The 12,302-nt window shown below is 43.4% G+C and overlaps 1 protein-coding gene across 1 annotated transcript in view; it reads right to left on the reverse strand.

The window, feature by feature from the left end:
• SCN10A (sodium voltage-gated channel alpha subunit 10) overlaps window positions 1-12,302 on the reverse strand; it is a 77,994-nt gene that overhangs the window by 21,933 nt on the left and 43,759 nt on the right. Inside the window, exons 15-17 of the mRNA XM_065885924.1 lie at window positions 4,840-5,199; window positions 2,412-2,858; window positions 952-1,092 (exon numbers count right to left, since the gene is read on the reverse strand). Coding sequence (XP_065741996.1) covers window positions 952-1,092; window positions 2,412-2,858; window positions 4,840-5,199 — 948 coding nt within the window. The remainder of the gene's footprint in view (window positions 1-951; window positions 1,093-2,411; window positions 2,859-4,839; window positions 5,200-12,302) is intronic.

Here is a 12,302-nt window from a genome sequence, read left to right on the forward strand (position 1 = left end):
GAACCAAGAGGCTGGTGTTCACCCAGAGCCCTCAAATCCCTTCTTATCCCACCCTCTTCTCTCACCCCGCTGGGTCAGCCTTGCCCAGAGGCACACAGCCAGTGGCTGCTACTCCTCAAGCTGATGGGCTTGATAACTTTGGGATGAATTATGTCTTCCTTATCTTTGCTTGCCCGGGGCCTGGCACCATCGGCACTCAGTGGCTAGGTGTCAAGTTAACTTCTTGCATTTAATACAGATGCTAAATCTCTAGAGATACCTCTTTCAATGTAGCTTGTTTTCTTTAAAGATTTGTAATGAAACCACCAAGTTTATTTTTACCTCTTATAAGATCTTCTGCCTGCTCAGTCTATGTAAGTCTGTCAGTATAGCACTCAGTACAGATAGCCTCTCCCTGGCACCCGTCTGCTTTTGGCCCGAGAAGACAGTGTGGACAACAGAAAGCAGGGGTGGGAGGTGGGAGATGGTCACAGGGAAGACTTCCTCACCCACAGCAACTCTGACTTTTATCTGCTGGCTCTGAAAGATACTTAACTTTCTCTGTGCACTGTCTTTTGTTTCCTTTTTTCTTGGCTGTCATTTTCTGGGCACTTATTCCATTTCAGGCAGGAGCTAAACATTTGACAAGCAGCATCTCATTGAAGCTTCAAAAGAATCCTACCAAGTCGCCATTACCACTTAGCTTCCCAGATGGAGACACGGAGGCTCAGAGAGGTTGAGGAACAGGTCCTCGGTCCCCCAGTCTATGGAAGCTCATTCTTCCCGGTGAAATCATGCTGATTAGCCCAGAGGTTTGGAAGGACTTTAAAAATTCCCAAGATGAGACATGAGCCTCCACAGTTGAGCGTAGTCTGGAATACCCCACGCCCAGCCCTATCCTCCAGTCCCCTCCATCCCACTGGTCATTGTCCGGCAGGCTGTTTAACCTCTCCAGGAAGCTCACATACCTACCTCTGTAGGGCCCTGAGCAGGAGCCTCGTCTTTCCACTTCTCACCTAGGTATGGAGCCAGGTCCTCAGAGGACATTCCAGAACCTGAGCTCCTGGGTGGCAGGTGGTCCTCATATCTCCCGACTTGTGGCCGCTGCTCCTGCTAGTGAGAGAAAGCCCCAACTTGGGTACCTGGGCCCACCTTCAGCTAAGCAATTCTAACTTTGAAGAGTCATCTGCCAGAGCCAAGGACCTAATATATGCAACGAACATACATACATAGAGCCAGATAGATCTGTGTGTAATATCTGGTGTCATTACTTACAAGTTGTGTGACACTAGGCAAGTTATTTAACCTCTCTTATTTTCATTTTTCCCATCTGAAAACTTGAGAAGGCAAGATCTACTTCATTTGGTTATTTTGATGACTAAATACGTTCATACTTGTGAAGCACTTTGCAAGCAGTGCTTGGCTCCATAGATGTTAGCCATGATCATTATCACTTGTCCAGGGGTCAGAGTGGTAGTGAACTTTGCCCTCTGGAGACCCCAAGAACCCTCAAAGTAACTGAAAATGACTCTGAGTGGAGACAGCGTCACAGAGTTTATGTCCTTTACTCTGGGGATGGTGACGCCCTGCCCTCGGCTGTCACCCAGACAAAGGCATGTAAAATATGGCAGCTGATAACAGCAGCTGCTGGAACACAAGAGCAGTGACAGCTGCGAGGGACGGAGGCTAGGGAAGAGCTACAGACTCAAAGCACAGCTGTCTGAGGCCACTTAGTGGCCTGGCCAGCAGCGCTCTGTCCCTGGGTCCCACAGGGACTGCTGCCTTCCTACATTGTGGAGACGTGCAAGCCCTGAGTTGTTGAGAAGAGGTTAACGAGGGTTGATTTATCAGCTTAAGGTAGAAAGGAAGTATGCAAAGCATTTAAAAAAATATATATTACCCAAAAATATGCTTCAAATTCTTTGGTGCCAAAGGAACAAGTGTCATTTCCCTGTGACATCCCCTGTCGGGAAAAGCTGGATGAATGAGTCACATAACGATCAGGACTTTTTAGGCTGCTGGCGAAGATGAGACGAGACTCGCTCTTGGACAACATCCTGTTCTTAGAGCAATCTTATTAGCACCTCCTGCACAGAGCCTGGGTTGGGTGGAGCAAATGGGGCAGCTATATGAAAGACAATTTCAAGCAACTCCAAGTGGCCTGGGGCTCAAGCAATGCCCCTGCTCCCTGCTTGCCTGGTGAATTCTGACCCTTTCTTCCAGGCTCTGATTAAGTGTCACCTCCTCCAGAAAGCTTGGCATGGCCTGTGCCTCCTTATGTGAAGGGGTCTCATGCCGGGCTTGTCTGGGGCTCTTCAAGGCTGCCCTGAGGTTGGAAAACCTCTTCATCAAAATTTCCCTACTGCCCCTTGTCACTCCAGCCCTAAGTCCCCACCCTGCTTCCTGTGGCTGTCCCGTGGGAGAACTCTCACCTGCCTTTGGGGGATCACTTCCTGCTGGGTGCTCTGAGCATCCTCCTCACCATCATCCTCCAAGTCATCGAGGTCAGACTCGCCCTCGGCAATGGGCACAGAGACCCATATGTTAGGATTGGTGATGAAGTCACTGTGGTCATCCCTGGGGCCTCCGGGAGCCAGGAGCCCTCCAGGGCTCCCCGCAGCCGTGTCAGCAGTAATGTGGTTCTCAGCTTTGGAGGTGGAGAGTGGGAGTTTCACCACCAGCTGGGGCTCTGCCTTGGGCCGGGGGAGCAAGAAGGGCCAGTTGAGGAAGCTGCAAAGGGCCTTCTTGATGCGCCGGCCTAACACCTGGATCCTCGCTAGGGCCACCTGCAGGTTGTTCACCTCCCCGTCGTCCTCTGGGGCTGTGAGGTTGTCGGTGCTGAAGGAGTTCAGCAGCAGGGCAATGAACAGGTTAAGCACCTGGAGAGAAGGCGTGGAAAGGAAGATCACTCAATCGATGAGCTGACCCCCTCCGCGGCCCACCAGGTCAGCAGCTGGGGGGCAGCACAGCCACACTGGGGCCTCTCTCTGCCCACCCAAGATGCTTTCCTTCTTGGGGGAACAGACATTCTGACAGCAACTGAGAGGAGCCTCGGGGATGCCCCAAGCAACTTGCTTCACGTGGACAAGGCTTGGAAGTACATTCCCCACCATAGAGGAGGGTCACCCCTGCTGAGCAAAGGGACATTCAGGGACAACAGAGAGAAGCAGGCATGGGCCTGCCCAGGACCACCCTCATCAGCCATACCCTGGTTTCTATTGCTCACTCTGGTATCCTGGCCACATCTCCTCTCTGCTTCCAACTTCGTGTCCTTCGGGACCCCCTACCTGTCAGAGTGGTTGTGAAGAGGAAATGGCACGAGGATATAAAAGTGCTCGGAAAGGCAAACTTCCTGCCTCAGGGTCAGGGGCCTCTGTGACACTGCAGGGATGGGGAACTCAGCCTGGAAGAAAGGAGTTTTGTCCAGCCCCCTACTCGGGAGAGCAGGCAGAAGGCACCTCTGGCTCAGGGACCCTGTTGGGAAAGACTTTGAAGAGTCTGAATTTGTTTTTTCATCCCCTCTCTTGGTTTAGCTTTCTCTTATCTGTAAAACTCTTATGGGAAAAGGATTCAAGGCAATAAGAAAGGGGCTCCTGCAAGACATGGAAGCAACCCAAGTGCCCATCAATAGACGACTGGCTTAAGAAGATGTGGTCTATATATACCATGGAATATTACTCAGCCATAAAAAAGAATGAAATACTGCCATTTGCAACAACATGGATGGACCTAGAGAATATAATGCTTAGCGAAATAAGTCAGACAGAGAAAGAAAATTACTGTATGATATCACTTATATGTGGAATCTAAAAAATAATACAAATGAATTTATATACAAAACAGAAACAGACTCACAGACATAGAAAACAACCTTATGGTTACCAAAGGGGAAAGGTAGGGGAGAGGGATAAATTAGGAGTATGAGATTAACAGATACAAACTACTATATATAAAATAGATAAGCAAAAAAGATTTACAGTATAGCACATGGAATTATACTCAACATCTTGTAATCATCTATAATGGAAAAAAACCAAATCGCTATTCTGTACATCTGAAACTAACACAATATTGTAAATCAACTATACTTCAATTAAAAAAAAAAAGAAAGGGGTTCCTAAAAATAACACCCTCCTCTCACCCTGGTCAAGGCTGGGAGAGCAAAGGCACCCAGAACTTGAGGGAGTGGAGACAACTGAAGCCAAGGAGCCAGACTGGGCCAGAGAAGGGGTGCTGGGGCCAATTGGGAGAAAGGCCTCCAGAGGGGCTCCCTGCAAACCTGAGAGTGGATTTTGTTATTGTCATGGCATTGGATGTTGTCCAGGATCCAGCTCCTCTCCTTCCTCTTGTCCCATTGTGCCTCCCCTCCTGCTCCTAGCTAGAACCTATGTAACTCTACTCCCCCCCACCCCCGACAGGAATACCTTCTGAGAACCCTAGAATGGGGAAGGGAAATTTTCCTTCAACAACTAACAGCTACCATTTATTGACTTCCTGCCTTGGCCCAGAAACTGCACTAGGCAATTTGTGTATGTTGTTCCTGTAATTTAATTCTCCCAGTAAGCCCATAAGTAAGCACTATTTTCTTGATTTTAAGGAAATTAAAGCTTGGGAGATTGTCTCTTGTGCTGGGTCACCCAACTTTACTAGAGGTGGAGCTGGGATTCTACATCAGGTCTTTCCTGCTCTGTCATATGGGCTTATTCCAGCTGCTTCCCAACAGATATTTCTCATGTGTCCCGCACAACTTGGAAAAGTGTGAAGACTTTTCAGTCAGGGAGGTACAATGTGGGCAAGACATGTGCAATGTCAGACTTTCTAGGATAATATGGAAGTCTCCTGCATTGCCCATGCACTCACCACCAGGTTGCCCAGCACCATAACCGTCAAGAAAAGGATGAGGCAGATGGACTTCTGGCCGACTTCCATGCAGGCCCACATGTTCTCAATCCACTCTCCACAGAGGATCCGGAAGACAATGAGGAAGGAGTGGAAGAAGTCGTGCATGTGCCAGCGTGGCCATTCTTCGTTAGGTGCTGAGATTTTGCGCCGGTTGTCACGGTAGTTGTCCCCGAGGAGCTGCTTGCCAACCAGAGCAAAGACGAAGACAATGATGGCCAGGATGATGGTGAGGTTCCCCAGAGCCCCCACCGAGTTGCCGATGATCTTGATGAGCGTGTTTAAGGTCGGCCATGACTTGGCCAGCTTGAAGACCCGCAACTGCAGAGAAACAGAGACCGTGTCAGGTCCTGGTGGCTGCTTCCATCACCTTTCATCTCAAGTCTTGGCCAGAAACAGAAAAAGCACAAGGTAGCTCATTCCATCAACGTGGGTTGATCCTGGGAAGCTGCTTTCAAAGACCTTTCTTCGTATGTCACCAGTTACTCAAAAATATGACCAACTCTATATGGTCCCTATGTACTACTAATGTGCTCCACTGACTGTGGCAAAGTCAGGGGTCTCATATTGGGGTGTTGGTCGTGTGACGTGTACTCTGTTCTATAGCCACAAGCCTCCCGGATGTAGATCTATTCTGTGGGGTGGAGTGGGGTATGATGGAGCTCATAAATGTGTGAGAAGAGCCCACCTTTGACCTGAAGAGAGGCTAGCTTCCTGCAGGTAGGGCACAACCCACTGCATTTGAGAGGTATTGGCTACCCATCATCTTGGGGCATTTCTCATCCTGAGGCCTTGGACAACATCTTTTACCCCCACCATCTCTGAAATGGCAAGTATCTGTGATTTCATGAACCTGGGATTCATATGTTTATTTAATTGACCAACCAATCTACCTACTTTGTTGGACACCAGCCACGCACATACATAGCACTGTACTAGCCTGTGAGGTATATGGAGAGAAGTCTGTGGACTCCTGTCCTCATGGAACTAATGGTTTAGTTGCTGAGATAAGGCAAAGACCCAGAAAGTCTTCACTGTAAACCCAAATGTGCTAAGTCCCACAGGAGAACAAAAGCACCATGCATAAAGATGCCTAAACATTTAAAAAATACATTTGTGTGGTTCTCTAATTTGTTAGAAAGAAATATGTGAGCTCAGCTGTCATGGGGTATTTATGGAGCCCTTACTAAGAGCCAGGCACTGGCCAAGGAGCTGGGATGCTGTGCTGGACAGAGTAGCAGCAGTTTTATCACGCAACACAGCAATAAGTCCCAAGGTTTAATCCTCTTATGCAGGAAGCTCCATACATATTTTTCTTTGTGAGGGAGGCGGTCTGTGTTCACCTTAGATCTAATCTGGAACTTATTTTAATGAGGATGCTTTACTTTTGGAATAGAATGCAAGGTAAGTCTAACGTCTGCCCTCTACTGAGGAGGTCACCACTTGGTGACGAAATGGGCCTCGAACTTGTGAAGAATATCAGAAGATGGAATAATATGGTGGACTATATTGGGTCCCCCTTGGGTTCCCCTTTCCATCAAAAAGTTACTAAAAATGCTAGATAATAAAATCTTAAGTGCATTAATGATCCGTCAATAAAATAAGTAATTCTTTAGCCAAAAATTAAATAACTACGGGAATTCAGAGATATAAACAGATTGCTGAAGTCAGCTTTTCTCTGAAGACATTTGCAAAACTGATGAATCTGAGCATAAGTTTTAATGGTCTCATGAGGCACAGCAATCAGGAAACACATCCCAGGGCTGCCTAAGGTAGACAGTATAACAGGAATTTCTCCCACCATTAAGGCAAGATCCCATAAGAAATATCTCTCAAGACAAGGGCATGGGACTTCCCTGGTGGCGCAGTGGTTAAGACTCTGTGCTCCCAATGCAGGGGGCCTGGGTTCGATCCCTGGTCAGGGAACCAAATCCCACATGCATGCCACAACTAAGAGTTCTCATGCCACAACCAAGGAGCCAGCGAGCTGCAGCTAAGGAGCCCTCCTGCCGCAACTAAGACCCGGCACAACCAAATTAAAAAGAAAAAAAAAGATAAGGGCAAATTGAACAGCAAATTTTAGATAAAACTGAGAGAGGTTACTGCCAGAAGGCACTCACTGAAAGAAATTCTAAATGATGCACTTCAGGCGGAAAGAAAGTGATCCCAGAAGGAACGTATTATGTGCAAGAATGGATAAACAGCAAGGAAGCGCTGAGTATGAGAGTGAATCTAAACAAACATTGAATGGACACAACGGTAAAGTTTCACAGGGTAGGGCAGAGATTGGCTATATGGTCACCATTCACCTTTACTCCTCTCAGACACAAAAGAAGACTGTTTTCCCACTTTACTTGCAAATAGTTGAGGTCATATTATTGGGTTCTGGCTGATGGAATGGAGATGGAGACAGAAGTAATGTACACTGCTTTCAGGCAGAGCCATAAAACATCATGCACTTTCTCTTCCCCTCCTATGGCCACCATGGAGGCCACCCATTGAAGATGGTGGTGACATTACACCATCCTGAGTCACTGAGTCACTACTTGGAGCAGACAAACCAGGAGAGTTTCCCAACCAGTACTGAATATGCCGTAAACATAAACCTCTATTATGTTAACTCACAGATTTAGAGATTGTCATTACAACTAGTTGTACTTCTCTTGAGTAATGTAGAAATTGGTACATTGCAGAGAGCCATTTCAACACATTGGATATGTGGCACTGGCTTAGTGATCCCGTGGTGTACAACAAGGAAACTGATAGAAGAATCCTTGGAAAGAGTTGATCTGTGTTGCAGGGGCAAAATGATTGTCTGCAATAATTCTGGGGCAGATCATGAACCAGTAGCACCAGGCAAAGGGTCTGTAAAACAGAACCTTAGTATCATGTGTCAGTTGTAGTTGGTTACGTTTGTCAAGACATTACAAGAAAGAGATGAGTTCAGGGAATATTTGGTTGATTGATAAGAAATAAAAGGAAATAGAATCCAGAAGTTTAATGTACAACTGAGTCACTTTGCTATACAGCAGAAATTAACACAACATTGCAAATCAACTATACTTAAATAAAATAAAATAATCCAGAAGTTTAGAGTCTTGAAGGTTTAGGGAAGTACATTGCTTTAGAGCTCAAAGAGTGAGCAATGGGATTAAGTCTTTATGAGTTCAAGACCAGTTAAATTTTTCAATGAAGTGAAGCACATCTTAGCAAAGATGCTATTAATGGTGTAGCCACCATTTGAGGCAGAGAGAGGCAGAAGGACAAGAGAGCAAAGAAACAAAGCAGAACTGAGAACTTTGTCAAAGAAAGCACTCTGGATGTATAACACACACAGAGGTCTGAAACCATCTAGGTTTTGAAGGAATTGTATTGCAAAAGAAACCATGAGCCCTGACTAAAAAAGCCTTTGACTGTGTAAACTTTGCCATCTTTCCACAAGCAGGAGGCAAGCTTTGAAGGTTGTACAGGCCTTCAGATATGGCACAGTCACTTCTAGAAGGAGTCCCACCTAGAGCTGACTGGCTTGCATCAGACTATGACATGAGTGAGGAATAAACCTTTATTGGGCTAAGCTACTGAATTTTCAGAAGTGTTTGTACAAATCTGGAATTATTTATCATCAATTAAGTCATATAGCTTTTAAAAACAAGATAAAATTAAAATAATTAACACGATAGTAAGTTGGGAAGGGGTAACCGGAATAAAAAGTTGTCCTGAAAAGTAAAGATTTTAGCTAACTTTTGACTTTAAGTTAACAATACACGCTGTCATTTCTAAGGTAACCACTCAAAGAATAGAAACAGAGTATTTAGTTTCCAAACCAATAAAGGAGGAAAATGGAACAAGGAAAAACAAACAGTCCAAAATAAATCAAGGAGAGAACAAAAATGCTAGAACAGAGGAAACAAATAGAAAACCGAGAATATAATGATAGACACACATCCAAATATATCAGTATTCACAATAAAATAAGTAGACTAAATGCTTTGGTTAGAAGACAAAGAGTGGATTGAATAAGAATCCAAAATCTGACTGCATACTATTTACAGTAGACATATAACAACCTTAAAGATATGCAAAGGTTGGAAGTAAAATGATAGATAGAGATATATGAGGCAAATTCCAAACTAAAAGAAAACAGAGTTGTTTAATTACTACAGGCAAAAGAGAATTTTAAGGCAAAAAGCATTTCTAGGGATGAACAAGGTCAATTCTCACTGATAAAAGTTTCGCTCCACTGGGAAGATATAATAACTTAAAATATGTATGCATTTAATAACATAGCCTCCAGATAGAACTGTAAGGAGAAACATCATGCCGTAATCATAGTGAAAGATATTTTTATACACTACCATCTCAGTAATTGCTAAAACAAGCAGGCAAAAATAAGCAGGGATATAGAATATCTGGACTACACAATGAACTTTCTCTACCCAATGGATATATATGCAGAGTATTGCACCATACAACTGCAGAAGACGCATTCTTTTCAAGTGCATAAGGAACATTTTCACTATACTGAGCCAAAACGAGATTATCAATAAATTCCAAAGCATTAAAATCATACAGTGTATGTTTTCTGAGTATAATACAATTAAGCTAGAACTCAATGGCATAAAGATAACTAGAAAAACCACATACATTCCAAAATTAAGAACCATGCTTCTAATTAGCCTTTGAGTCAAAGAATAAATCAAATTTGAAATTAGGAAATATTTAGAACCAAACAATAAGGAAAATTCTGGGGCTTCCCTGGTGGCACAGTGGTTAAGAATCCGCCTGCCAATGCAGGGGACACGGGCTCGAGCCCTGGTCCGGGAGGATCCCACATGGCTGTGGAGCAACTAAGTCTGTGCGCTGCAGCTACTAAGCCTGCGCTCTAGAGTCCACGAGCCACAACTACTGAAGCCCGCACGCCTAGAGCCCGTGCTCCACAACAAGAGAAGCCACCACAATAAGAAGCCCGCACACCAACGACGAAGAGTAGCCCCCACTCGCTGCAACTAGAGGAAACCTGCGCATAGCAACAAAGACCCAATTCAGCCAAAAATAAATAAATAAATTTTAAAAATAAATAAATAAAATAAGGAAAAATCTACATATTAAAGCAGTTCTTAGAAGGAAATTGAAGTCTTCAATGAATATATTGGAAAAGGAAATAGGCTGAAAATTCCAACCTAAGAAGTTAGTAAAGAATAAAATATGTGGAATGTAAGCTGCAATTAAGATAAGATGTAGGATTAATTGAAATAGAAAACACCAATGAAGTAGAGAGGGTCGACAAGCTAATAGGTGGTTCTTTGAAAAGACATTAAATTGACGATCTTTGGCGAGGTTAATAAAAATAGATAAAAGAAAGCACAACTGACTATTTTTAAAGAAAGAAAAGGATAACATAAGTACATGTGATATGGAGCATTAAAATGTAACAGCATAGCGTATACAACTTAGTGTCAATAAAATTAAAAATTTAGATAAGAAGGAAATTTTTTTAGAAAAATAATAACTTACCAAAACCAATCTGAGAAATTGAAAATCTGAGTAGTTTCACAGCCATTAAGAAAATTAAATCAGTAATGAAAAATCTTGACTTACAGATGGCTTAATTAGTGAATTCTACCAAACTTACAAGAAACAATAATTCCAGTCTTACCCAAAGATTGGGTGTAGAAGAAGAGGAATATTCCTTACTTCTTTTTATGGAGATTAGCATAACCTTGATGCCTAGATACTAAAACCTAGCAAGGACAATGCAAGTAAGGAAAATTACAGGCCAAATATTACTGATCAATATGGAGGCAAAATATTTCTTTAATTATTAGCAAACTGAATCTTCCAATGTATAAAAAGTGTATCACGATCAAGCCGGGTTTATCCCAGGAATGCAAAGTTTATTTAACATTAGAAAATCAATTAGTATAATTCACTGCTTTAACAGATTAGAGAAAATCATGTGATTATCTTAATCATGCAGAACAATTGTGTGATAAAATTAAACATCCATTCATGATTAATATTCTTAACAAAAGAGAACTTCCGGGCTTCCCTGGTGGCACAGTGGTTGAGAGTCCGCCTGCCGATGCAGGGGACGCGGGTTCGTGCCCCGGTCCACGTGCCGCGGATCGGCTGGGCCCGTGAGCCATGGCCGCTGAGCCTGTGCGTCCGGAGCCTGTGCTCCGCAATGGGAGAGGCCACAACAGTGGGAAGCCCGCGTACCGCAAAAAAACAAAAACAAAAGTAAACAAACAAAAAAGAGAACTTCCTAAACTGATAAAGGAGTTTTTTAAAAAAATCTTCTTAAAAAACCTCCCACAAATATCAGACTTGCTAAAATACTGAAAGCATTTTCTCTGAGATCAGGAAAACAGCAAAAATGTGTGCTATTAACACATCTTTTCTACAGTGTACTGGATGTCCTAACCAGCACAGAAATATAATAAAAAGAACCAAATGGTATAAGGATTAGAAAAGAAGAAACAAAACTCATCATTTGCATATGATATGATTCTGTTAACAAATTTAAAAGATTGCATAGATAAGGCATGAGAATTAATAACAGAGCTATCTGGATCCAAAAATATTAAATAGCAAAGTGCTAGCAAAAAACAAAACAAACAAACAAAAAAACAACCCAAACCCCAGAAAAGAACATTTAAAAAGAGGTTTCATTTGAAATAGCGTAATGAACTAGGGAATATCTAGGAATAAATCTAGCAAAAGATATGCAGGAAGTCCCTTATAGAGAAATTATAAAACTATTGAAAGACTGAAATAAATAGATTGTGTGCCATTTTTGTGGATCAGAAGACTACATAACATAAAGGTTATATTTCTTCCCAAACTGATCTATAAATTACTGCAGTCCTAATAGAAAAAAAAACCCCAAACCCAACAATTTTGTGTGTAGGTGGGTATGTAACTTGGCAAATTGATTCTAAAATGAAGTGCAGGGGCCACGATATTCTTGAAGAAATAAAACAAGGTCGGTGACTTGCCTTACAGACACAGACATCAGGGGGACATCTCTTTTGTTAAGAATAAGGTAACGCATCCTGCAGAAGGCGTCCTGGAGCTGAGTTGGGAGAAGAGCCAGGACGGGAGGCAGTTTTTGAGGTGGGTGAGACATTGGGGCTGTGATTTGGGGACCAAGGGAATCAGAGGATGATCAGAGCTGGGACTCTGGAGTCAGGCAGCCTGGCTTTGAAATGCAGGTCTGAGGCTCACTCAGCAGCAGGGAGACTTTGGGCCATCATTTAACCACTCTGTCTCAGTTTCCCTCATCTATCTGTGGTGATAGTAAAAGCAACTCTCTCAGGGTGATGTAAGCATAAAATGAGATGTGTTATGTCAAGGGTTTAGCTCTGTGCTTCATGCATTGTCAGAACTCAAGAAAGAGTAGTTGCTATGATTATCATTTACTG

This window comes from Phocoena phocoena, chromosome 10 (genome assembly GCF_963924675.1).
Source record: "Phocoena phocoena chromosome 10, mPhoPho1.1, whole genome shotgun sequence".
NCBI classification, from domain to species: Eukaryota; Metazoa; Chordata; class Mammalia; order Artiodactyla; family Phocoenidae; genus Phocoena; species Phocoena phocoena.